Below are 12,476 nucleotides of genomic sequence, written 5' to 3'. Positions count from 1 at the left end.
TTAAAAAAAATCTTAAACAATTTAACCGAGTGTCTCGCCCTCTCGGTGTGTGAGAAAGCCTATTACGGCATTAAGACATCAACAATACTTCCTGGTAATAGCAATGATTTCTATGCAATTTGTAGCGCAGTTCCATCGTAACAAACAGTAGAATTACGTAATTATGCATGTTTCCAACTTTGTTGCGTACCTTCTTCTTAGAATCAGTGGTGAGTCTTGTGGTATGCAAATCGTCGGCGTTGAGGCTCGCGGAGCAAGGGTCCCGGTAACGGGCGGGGCACGCGCACAGAGGCTGCGTGTAGTTTAGACGCACGTACACTGCGTTACACACCTGGAATGTAGGGTTACACCATAAATATACTTAAATAAGTTTTTGATAAAAAAAACATTTTTAATACAAGCTTTTTTGCTGACTGTACTTTTTGTTGACTGTACTTGCATTGTAACACAAACTACATTAGCATAATTATCAAATTTCAAGTCGATGCTATTAACCGTTGAAGAGTTCCGTCCTGCGGAGACGATCCTGGCCGGACTACCAGGATGTCACTACCAGATTGTTGTATTGTCACGCAATTAACATAATTATGCCAAATTTCAAGACAATCCGACTACTGGAAGTTGGTCGAATTTAACTTGCAAAATTTGATGACAACATCGGGACAGGTGAAACTAAATAAAAGCTTGTAATGAGTTTATTTTTGCTTTATAAATAGGTACATGCCAAAAAGATGGCGGGACGGATAGGGAAGAGTGGTGGCAGAAAGGGGAGGCCTTTGCCCAGCAGTGGGACACATTACGGGCTAGTTAAAAAACCATTGCGAAATCGGTCTTATAGTGTTAAGGTGCCACCAGTTCCAGTATCTGACGCTTTGTAGTGACAAAGCGTACATAAATATCTTCTAATACGAGTACGACTCTATTTCTAGGGTCGGTAGGACGTGTCAGATATTTTTGCGCGCTCCGTTGTGGCAGAAGTTAATACAGGTGACTGTACAAAATTTTTTTTTGCTAAACTTACACGACCATCATATCTACATATCCGTACCAAATTTCAAGTGGATCCGATCAATATAAGTGGGTCAAAGTCGACTTGCAAGATTTGTAGACAATATACACACAGAGTACATGTTATAACTAGCAATTTTTTAAAAGCTTTTCCAGTCAAAGTCATATTATTAATTACACTTTACTACCTTGTCACTAGCAATTTGTGTTTAAAGTTGTTTATAAATCCATACAAAGGCATACAGTGACAAGGCATCTACTAAAATATAGACCTATTTATATTTTAGTACCTGTACTAATATATAAAGATGTTTGACTTCGACTGCCCTTAATATTTATATATAAAATATACATCATACGAAAATAGTTTAGGAGCACAAATCACGATGCCACTAACATACACAGAGAAACACATGTTGAATCTTGTAACGCCCCTGTTTGACGGCGACGGTTAAGTATTAAATGAAGCTCTTTGGCCGACAATGCCTTTGCTTTGTATTCACGACTATAGGATTTGAATGGAGTCTTTTTCAAATCAACTATAAAAGAGGATCAACCTAACTATTTAGGTTACTGATTTTTTTTCTAATTACTGGCATCACGCTTTTAGTCAAAAGAGGTTATTGTTGTCATTGATTGTTCATTACCTGTTGTATGGCGCATTCCGGCAGCAAATAAATGTGCTGGTTGTGTGGGTAGTAATGGTATTTGGTGGGTTTCGCCAGCACCGACGTGGAGCCGGCTGGCAGTGGAACCGTCTGGAAAAGGTAGAAGTACACAATTATTATCCAAAGGTCGATGACAAAGTTGACAAAGATTAAAGCCAAGGTGGCTTAGTAGTTTGACCTATGGACTCTCAAACAGAGGATCGTAGGTTGGAGCCCGGGCTCGCATCTCTGATTTTTTTTGTAAATTACGAGTAGGTATGTGCGAAATTACATTTCAGACCTGCGAAGCAATTCAACGGTGTATGTGAAGTTGCTAATCCGCACCGGACCTAGGAGGGAACTACAGTCGAAGTCCTCACAGTCTGAGAAGAAGCCTGTGCCCAGCACAACTGCGGCTGGGATGATGAAGATGAGGATGATTATGATTACCCAAAGCTCGTAACTTTTTCCATAAAAATCTATAAACGTCAGCACGTATTTAGCTAGTTCCTATGTTTTTTTTCTATTATGTCTGTATCTGTCAAAGTTTGTTCACTTTAAATATCAAATATAAACGTTTTTTTTTAATTGCACGGAAAAAAGGGAAAATTGGTAGAAAAATGTCCAAAAAAGGGAGAAACATTTTTAGGCTCCATTTATTGGAGCATACTACCACAGAATAAAAAGCAGCTATCGAATACATACCTGACAAAGAATACTTTTAAAGCAAGTTGTATTTTCAATAATTACAATGGAAATTGTGACGTATTATGAGATAAATAAGGTTCAGTTTCCAACTCAATGCAAGTGGTCGCTAAATCGCCTCTACCTTATTAAGGCTTTCTCTGCTGCTTTTGCAGTTTGGAAAATACGGCAGCTAACCGATGTGGCGACGGCACGGTTGGTGTATTTTGCTTACTTTAATAGCATTATTTCGTACGGCCTTATTTTATTGGGATCTCCTGCAGACATTGATTCAATTTTATCTTACAAAAGAGAGCAATTAGAGCAATTTATAATTTGAAGACGCGTGGATCTTTAAGATCTTTTTTTAAGGAAACAGGTATCCTAACCCTCCCGTCGCTAAAGCGTGCCTGCGTCGCTGTTTTTGAAATAATCATGTATGTAAGGAAGAACATATGTGATTTTCCCACTAACGTCGATAAGCCAAAGGCTACTAGAAACACAGGGGAGCTTAAAGTTCCATCTTACAGACTGGCTAAAACCAAAAAGTCGTTTCTGGGAAATTGCATACGTTTTTATAATAAAATTCCAAAAAATATTATAAATGAAACAGATACAAAATTCAGATCTATTGTCAAGAAGACATATCTAAGGCGTATTATAAAGTTAATGATTATATCATGGACAGGGATTGTAAGGGTAGCGACCCTTAGTTATACTCGTAGCACGCGACGAACCGATATACTACGAGTACCTTTCTTGGTTGTTGCGAAATGTGAAAAGAAAGTGTTTAGATTTAAAACTGTTTAATTAATATGTTAAATAATGTTACAAATGTTATATTATAATGTTAGGTTGAATCACTAATCTAGCCACTAAATGTCTATACAAATGTTAATGTTCGCGGTTAGAATACTAAAACGTGATTGATTCAAATAATCTTAAGCAATATTAAGAAAGCTAGATATGCACTATAAGCTATATGACAGCAGTGTCGATAATTGGGGTTACACGCGTAGCGCGCCTAGTAACATTAATGTACGCTGACCGTACAGGGATATTTGGAAATAATTCCGATCCGCATTAGCGATCCCTTCAAATAGCGAACCTACTGTGTTAAAAATAAAGTTGTGTTAAATACTTGTGATGTATAGATATCATTTAATAATATTGTAAATCTGTTTAATAAAGGTATACCTCGTTGTTTCTTGCCGGATTCTTCTCAACAGACAACATTCAAGTGCTTGTTATAGCCTTAATTGAATAAAGATATTTTGACTTTGACTTTGAAGGGTTAATTACTACCAACAACCCCACGAATATTAAAAAAACACCCCTGTGTACCATGACAAAGATCTCACCAGCTAGTGCATAGTAATTAATAACGTAGAAATTTCGGCATTGCCTTGTCAACTTGTAGGTAGTGGTAGCCTTTGATCATCTCGCATCGTTATCCACAAAGATAACCCATTTCACAACAAATGTTACACGAATTTTCGCGGCAAATGTTACATCCAATTTGCTACGACAGCTTGTCACAATGATGAGAATCGTTCGAAGGTAGGTCCCAAGCCGTGGTCTCATTCATCCGAAGCTTCTGTGTCAATGATCTCGAATTATGCTCTCGTGTTGAGCTAAAGGCTTTTAACTACAATTTTATTCGCACGAGACTTAAACAATGGGCATACGGCCGACTGAGCAGATATTTTTCAATGAGTGTAGTTATCGACCATGTACTCGTACCTCGACGATTCGAGCTTCAACTATGCAATAAAGTAGAGTTCAGGAAGCGTGATTGCTGAGCTGCTGAGATGCGACTTCCGTGATCGTTTTATGCCTGCTAAGGTAGGTAAGTCGTATGCCATTTCCATGTATGCAATTTGTCCGTATGTTTGTATCAAAGTTATGCAACTATTACATTTATGTTACTTTGAACTTGATTGCTGGGTTTGTCGCGGGGTGGGTAGTTTTGTTTCCTTATGGGTAAAAAGTAGGCTATATATATGCAGGGATAAGTCCGCCTTTGTACTTAACACAACTTTTATTTATGTAACCTTTTTGTTTTTCCTTTTTGTACAATAAAGAGTATAAACAAACAAACAAACAAAATATATTAATATACCTAGTGCCATCCACGAAGACGCGTGATTTTGACAAAATTGGACATTAACGAAATTGTAATAAGAACCACGGCACGCGCCATCGTGAATGACTACCTATACGAGTATTTAAATCAACATAATGTCACTTAGTTGAACTATGTGGAAGTGGAAACATGTGTGTTTATACATACATGAAAACATATTTGTGCTGCACAGACGTAGCTATCTCGACCTGTGGTAGGGTAGCGGAGTAATTATGTACATAAAAGGTTTATTTATATAAATATACGGACTTCCGCAAAGTAACGCCTATTGATTCAGGCTTAAAAATTAAACTAGATATGTATGTTATTTATATAGTCTTGTGGTTTGAACTGTGTCTCTACGCATAACCGCTTTTTTGTATTTTTTTTTTCAATTAGATAAGAAACCGCTTTGCAAGCATTTGACACAGTTATGTTGTTATACCGCATGAATAATTTGAGAATCTTGTATCATTTGTCTCTTTTTCCCGAGAAAGCGATAAACTTTCCTAAATAAAACAAGAATCCCGAAGGAAATACCAATAAAACATGTTCAGGCAATACGTATAAGGGAACAAATCGCACAACAAAGCTAGTACTACTTAGCAGATTCCTCAGAAAAACTCGGACCGATTGATGTTCACAATACTTCACGGTCAGGTACATTGCGATTTTCTGCCAATTGCGTTGTCACGTTACTTCTAGATCAGGTTAATAAACCTATTTAGTTTACGATTCACTTTTTTATGTGGTCCATCCGTAATAGAGTAACTCCATACCTACTTGAATAATATTCGACATGATTTGCTAATTTATTTCTAAAAGTTACTTCGAGTTTCCTGGGTTGTTTGCACTGTGGTAAATTTTGACACGTGCACAAGTTGAAGACCGTGTAAATAATAGTTATCTGACAACCGTTACGCTTCGAAGGTCTAGTTAGTATACATTGTCATGGATTACAATGTTCACCTGCTGTGAGATTTAATTTAGATAAATATCGAACCCTTGTCGATCGCTTCATCTAGTCCAGTAACCTGTATACTGACGTCAGATCAAGCTTTGACAATGATCGTTTTTGTAGCGATTCACGACATTTACTTTGACTCATTTTTTGTTAAAATGCATGTTTTGAAATTATCATTTTTAATCTGTACTAATTTTACACGCAACGCGCAAATAATATTCAACTAGATAAAAATGTTAGTAATCGCCTGTGTTGTTTTTTTTAGGAACAGTTGTGCCAGTTTGTTGCGTACGTTTCGTACGTAAGCCTTTACTATCCTCGCTTTTCCGACCTTCACGGCAACAATAGCCATTGGTCACATCTTGCCGATCACACTCCTTGTTTTCTACATCATCGGTATGATGCTACTTTCACTTGCTTCCGTGCAGCGCCATGCGTTCTCCACCAATTTGGTCGATTCCACACTAAAAATTAATTACCTGCTCTTTTAGGGCTGTACTTTCTGCGTGAACGCTCTGCTTTCACTTTATGCTCGATGGGATTTATTCGGCACTTCGCCTTACTTCGTTCATTTCAGCATTTAATGCTTTCGTACTTGCTGCAATAAAGCTATTTGGTTGAAATACAAGTTTCGTTCGCACTTATAAGTAGGAAGGTTATAGGAGTTAAGTTACCGCTCCTTGCCGCGAATACCGTTCTGATGTTGGCTCGATAACAGGGCAAGGTGCCGGGGACCGAGCACTGAGTCATCAGGAGGGCAAGCGGTGGGTTAGATCCTCCTTGCTATTATCCGAGAGAGTGCCGGACGTCACGTCCAAGTTGAATGATCTGATTGTTTCATCTCTATGGTTTTGGGATAGATTTTGTTGCTACTATTTTTTTTGTCGGCGTAGACAACCAATATCATTCTTTTGTTTTTATTTTCAACTAACCTGTTGCCCGCGAGATCTATTAAATTTTCAGGGATAGAAACTATCCTATGTGTGTCCTTCCCCGGTACCTACATAAACTATCTGTATAGGTACCTAATACGGTATTTGACTATTTTGTATATGTTTTATAAATTAAAACTATACAATGCCTGTTATCGAATAGAAAAACAATTTTTAAGCTACCTTTACAAATAACAAAGTTATAAAGGTTTGAAATTCAAGATTAGACAGAGAATGACATACTGGCATGTGACGTCACACGCCAGTACCGCCATACTTGCTGCGTAGAGAAAAGCGTTTGAGAAAGAGACAGGTATATAGGTTTTTCAAAAAATCACTATAAATCCAATTTTCAACCGATTTAAATTTTCTCCTCGCTAAACACTATCTGTATATCTATATTTTCATAATAATATTAAGATATGGCAAAATCAGGAGTTGTCAAATACCGTATTGGGATGTCCCAATTTTTGACAACGTATAATATATCGAAAACCGTTTGGAGAAATAGGCTTTGTGAAGCGTTTTCAGAAATCAGATTCCAAAAATATGATAAACTGAATTAAATAAACAAAATGACATTCATTTGACCCCTGCACTGTCCCGTCACAAAGGCAGTTATAAAGCAGGTCTACACTCTAAAGCAAATTGACAGTTTGAAATGTTGCTGTCCCGCTTATAATAATAGCAAAGAGTGACAAAGATAGAACTTTAATCACATGATGCGCACCCGGCTTTAAACAGTTGTCATTTATCGTAAAGTCCGAAATGTATACGAGTATTTCCAATCTATTTTTACAAATTAAATTATAAAATTACGACGTTACAAGTAAATATAAAAGAATTTAAATGTCAGATTTTAAAAAAATATCTACCTATTTACTATCACACCATTAAACAAACATAGGAATAATCGAAGCTAAAAGAAGATAAATAAATAAAACTATTTGTCATGGTTCATTTAGGACCCTAAGCCGTGCTTGTATTATTGTCACATTATGTTATGTACGACCTGAATTTTTCTAGGCAATGGAACGTGGCTGTCTCACTGTGACGTCATCCAGCGTATTTCGTAAAAAAATATAAAAAATTAAATACTTATCCAAATTCAAAATCGATGAAAATTGTATCCTAAAATATCCTGTTCTTTCCAAAAATAAATTAAAAACTATAGGTTATTTTTTTTGGTGCATCCCAATGTCATCTAAATCGGTTCTGCAATTTCTACGTGATGAGGTAACAAACAAACAGACTTACAAACTTTCTCATTTATAATATTGGACGTGGGATTTATTCTTTCAAACATACTGCGAATGGGAACTCATATGTATGGTGCCATTTCTGAAAAGAATAGAGGATAGGAGAAATTGCAAGCGCGTACTTGATTGAAGATGTACAAAAAGTTTTCATGAATTCCGTTACTTGAGTAAGGTCAACGTTAAACAGGCATAAAGATCGCACGATATGTTTACCTTAAAAGTAAATCTTGGTTTACAATCATGATCTAAACTTCGTGAAACGGTCCAAACTGCGATCGCGATTACATCGAGGTTGGTGAACTATGCAATGCCAATAATAAGTAGGTAGGTAGGTAGTTTTGTGATTGTCAGAAAAGAAAAAGAAATGATGATACTGTTTCGCGAATGGTCGACCCCGCGACGGTTCGCAAGGACTTTGGCTTTTGTTGTCTAAAGATGTCTGAATTATTTAAATTTTAGAGTTATCTTCGCTGTTGCATGTAATTGAAGGGATGTTTACAAAAACAACATAACTACATTAGATATGATTTTACAGGAAACGAAAAAAACTAAACGCTTTTATATTTATTTTCTTCTTTGGGAATATTAGGCATGATGTCTGTGTGTTTTTTTACATACTAGTTATTAGATATAAATATTTTATGGGTGATTTTAATGATGATGATGATGATGATTTTAATAAGTGGCCAATAGTTCAGAAATATACCACTACACATTTCAAAGACCAGGTATTCTTTGAAAAAAAAAATAGTAAAATAGGTTCGTCACTTATGCAGTTTTTGTAAAAATTTGTTAGTTATGTTCTTTTTGTACGAAAATAAAACAAAGTTGTCTAGGAATTGTCTTCTTATTCTAATAAATACACGCTTATTTTACTTGATTATGTGGACTTTTTGAATCCTGGCATCCGCGGCTTTTGTCATCGCTACGTATAAAAATAATGTAGTTATGTAGTTTTTGTAAAATGGGTATATTTTAAGGTAACAATATTGGAGAAATGGGGTCCTTTATGTTGGACAATATCATTTACACCATATGTAGCTCCTTCTTAGACGTATACTATGATACCAATAACTCAAATCTCAAAGACTGCTCTCATTGGTAACAGTATCTTAAAAAATGTGTACAAATCGCAATTTCGTGAAAATAGATCAGGTGTGCCTCAGGGTAGCAATTTTGGGCCCACTGTTGTTTCTTTTGTACATCAATGATCTTCCGCTTGCTGTGACTCATAAGTGTATTTTTTTTTGCCGATGATACAGTTATAGTTAAAGGAGATGATAAAAATAAAAATGTGTACGAATCACATACTATGCTGAGTGGGGACCTATTTAGCGTCATTTATATTTTTATTTGTTCTATGTTTGTTTTATGGCGTTAAATAAATGTATTTTCTTTCTTTCTTTCAAATATAAACAAGGCACTTTCTGACATAAATAATTGGACAATGAACAATAATTATTAAGATCAAACTAAAACAACATTTATGCAATTCCATTCATACCATTCACAACCGAATCAACTTAATGTCAATTATAGTAGTGCGTCTTTAGATGAAACCAGTAAAGTTAAATTTAAGAATGTAAACCTAAGGGTTTACACATTGATAAACATTTAAGCTGGAAAGGTCACATTGGCTCAGTGTTTTCTAGACTGAATAGGTTCCTCTTTGCATTGAGGAGACTCAGGAACACAGTGTCAACTGATGCTGCAATCACTGCGTATTATGGCTACGTGTCCTCAATACTCGACTACGGCCTGCTCTTGTGGGGCAATTCTGTAAATGTAGATAGAGCATTTGTTCTCTGTTGCAGAAGTCTGTGCGTGCCATAGCAAATGCTTGGATTATGGATAGCTCTAGGCCGACTTTCAAGCAATTACATATTTTACCTTTGGCTAGTATGTACATAAAGAAAGCTTATTTGATAGCTAAAACCCATCCACAACATTTCCAGTGGTGATCAGATTTCTCTTAGAGGCATCAGAGATCAGAGAGCGCAGTATAGTATCTTCTTCAGTAATTTTATACATAGTTAAAACTTAATATGAGGACATAATTTTGATTTTAATATTGATATTTTTTTCCACCAATAGATTCACTCTATACTTGGTTGTTTTTTTAGAAAAATATGGCTCTGTCCATTGGAGAACAATTTTGCCAGTGTCTTGTAGGTTTTGCCGTTGTACGGTAAAAAAAAATCTATAAAACGAAATATGAGAGGTAATGGTGGATGAACGATGACCCACTCTATACTTATTATTATAATTTGCATGCTGATACATCAGAAATACTGAATACTGTAACCAATTTTATTTAAATATCATCTTCTTGTACGTGTTCTAAGCAAATAAACATTTATTTCTTTCTTTCTTTCAAATCCGGCAAAAATGTTAGTTATGTTGTTTTTGTAAACATCCCTTCAATTGGAAATCGCGATCCGTTTTCAGATTGCATTGTGTTTCACGTCACTTAGTACAGCGATATTTTGCTTTTATCAGAATGTATTATTATATTTACACGAATGTTGTTTGATACCTCCTTATTACGAAATGCATTTCATATTTTTTTAAGGAAATAGAACTTGCGATTCGTGTTCTGTGACATTTTATCCATATCGCAATGTATTTTACTGATTGTAAATGACACTTATCCAATTTTGTTTTAATAAGTTAGGTATTAAACGGGACTACGGGTCATCCTGTAGCCACATCCCCGTTCATTTAAATGTTATTTTAGAACCGCTATAATATGAGCCCGTTTTTAATTAATGTTCATGTTCACACAAATCCTATGCTAATTAACCCTAGTTGCGTAATGACCGAACTCGTTATCTAGTAAATCTAAAAATACTCCTATGTAGACCGCAACATCTTGATACTTTACTGCATAATTAGCAACCCCTGCTTATTAATTTTTATTATGTTGGTATTGTTCAGTCATCAACATAGATCTTTTTTCCCGTAGCTACGAGTAGACGAGAACTAGGTCTGCACTCCATGTGTAACGACAGTCAATTAAGTAGTACAGTTCTATACTATAATGTTATCTGATCGTTAGGATAGTCTTACCGTAAAGAATATTTAGGCATTTTTTTCTATTGGCATCCCTTTCTAAGATTTGTTAGAATTTTTTCCACGACACTAGGTAGGCAATTGCTTGACTCGAAAAAAAAGCGATTTAGAAAAATCCTGTTGAAATGTGTCTTTTAACAACTAATTGAATTAATAATATAAATGAAAATAAAAAGTTACTTAAGTATATTTGAACAAGGCTCTAATTTTATGTAATGATAGTTAAAACAAGGTTCAGAGACGATTATTAACTGCATTCCCGTACATCTGCGACGTGTTTGCTTAGTGCCAGTTTAATCTTAGTCACTGAGCACCTTATAACTAGAACCACTTACTTAACGATGTGATAGCGTTTATTTAAGGATCCTTTGCCATTAATAGAGATAAGGAAATAGAAAATTTAAAAGCTTATTCAAGCTTCAACTACTGACTGTGTTACAAGTAGTGATGTATTGTGTTGCTTATGAGTATTGTTACGAGTATGCTTCTTTTTAAAAATAAATTAGCCTAGCCTACCTGTAGGTACTTAATCGAAAACGAAAATAACCCTCATTCGGGCAGTCGGGTAAAAATTAGACGTTTTCAACATTAAATAGAACCCTTAAAACTCAATGCTCCCGAAACAGGCAAAACAAAATCGGTACGCAAACCCTTGAATTACCTTTGCAAGGTAACTCCGTATAAGTTAAACCCATTTCCCAGACACCACGTAGCGCCCACTTTGTTGTGCTAACCCAAATCCACCCGCCCTTGAAACATAACCGACCGACGACCTGCCATAAATCTCAAACGTGACAATCTCCCAATTTCCCTGTATCTGCGCTATAGTCACGCGCGAAACTTTTCACAGAACCCTTCATTTGCAAACAGTCGCATACTTGGCAAACTTGCCGTCGCGAAAACGATCACTTGATCGTATACTGGTACGAGGCCTGAATGCAATCATCGTTCGTTGGCCGCGACCCTCCTCAACACAGGTTCAGGGTTACCTCTTGCGTAACCGATACGTAACAGCTCTGATGTATTAACATACCCGTTCGAGGACACGTTTTCTTTGAATAAATCGTTCATTTGATCAATAAAGTGATTAGATTACGTCTAGGTACAAGAGAGGAGTGATTTGGTGAGAGATTAAATTCCGCTTCGTTTTCCATTTCGATTTAGGTATAATGAATCTCTTCTGTCATAAACTCATTACAGGAGTAGATTGATCGATTTAAGGAGGTAATACAATTGAATTTAAAACTTCAAATTGGGATGGAGTACATACTAAGTATATAAGATCGTTTTGTACATCAAAATAAATTTAAAAATTTGGTAAAGAGAAGACCATCGAAGATTGCAACTAAAAAAACCGGCCACGCCCGAAATAGGGTTCGTACGGAATATTCCAAGTTTACGTATATTTTATACCTTAGGCTGCTATTTACTCTTAAACTACAGATAATTCTCAAGAAAACTTAACCGTTATAGTTTTCTTTGTAAGTTTAATATCTCCTGAAATTTTCGCGATTTTAATGAAAATTTGCACTTTAAAGTTGCATATTTTCCAAAAAAATCACTGAATCGAAAAATCGTTTTAGCAACCCCTAATAGTTTTAAAAGACCTATCCAACGATACCCCAAACTACAAGGTTGGATGAGAAAAAAAAACACCCCCACTTTACGTATATGGGAGGTACTGTAAAAAAATTGTTTTTGAATTTTTTTATTGTAACATTTTATCGGTATAGTTTACATATATATTCGTGCAAAATTAGAGCTTTCTAGCATTGATAGTCCCTG

At 35.8% G+C, this 12,476-nt stretch overlaps 2 protein-coding genes across 2 annotated transcripts in view; one reads left to right on the top strand and one right to left on the bottom strand.

Annotated features, from left to right (window-relative positions):
- Positions 1–12,476, top strand: part of LOC141439744 (elongation factor-like GTPase 1) — a 131,521-nt gene that overhangs the window by 9,368 nt on the left and 109,677 nt on the right. The window lies entirely within an intron of this gene.
- Positions 1–12,476, bottom strand: part of dsx-c73A (doublesex cognate 73A) — a 59,128-nt gene that overhangs the window by 2,946 nt on the left and 43,706 nt on the right. The window contains 2 exon segments of the mRNA XM_074104112.1: positions 191–331; positions 1,656–1,766. Coding sequence (XP_073960213.1) covers positions 191–331; positions 1,656–1,766 — 252 coding nt within the window.

Source organism: Choristoneura fumiferana, chromosome 21 (assembly GCF_025370935.1).
Source record: "Choristoneura fumiferana chromosome 21, NRCan_CFum_1, whole genome shotgun sequence".
NCBI lineage: Eukaryota > Metazoa > Arthropoda > Insecta > Lepidoptera > Tortricidae > Choristoneura > Choristoneura fumiferana.
This window is presented reverse-complemented; position numbering and strand designations above follow the sequence as displayed.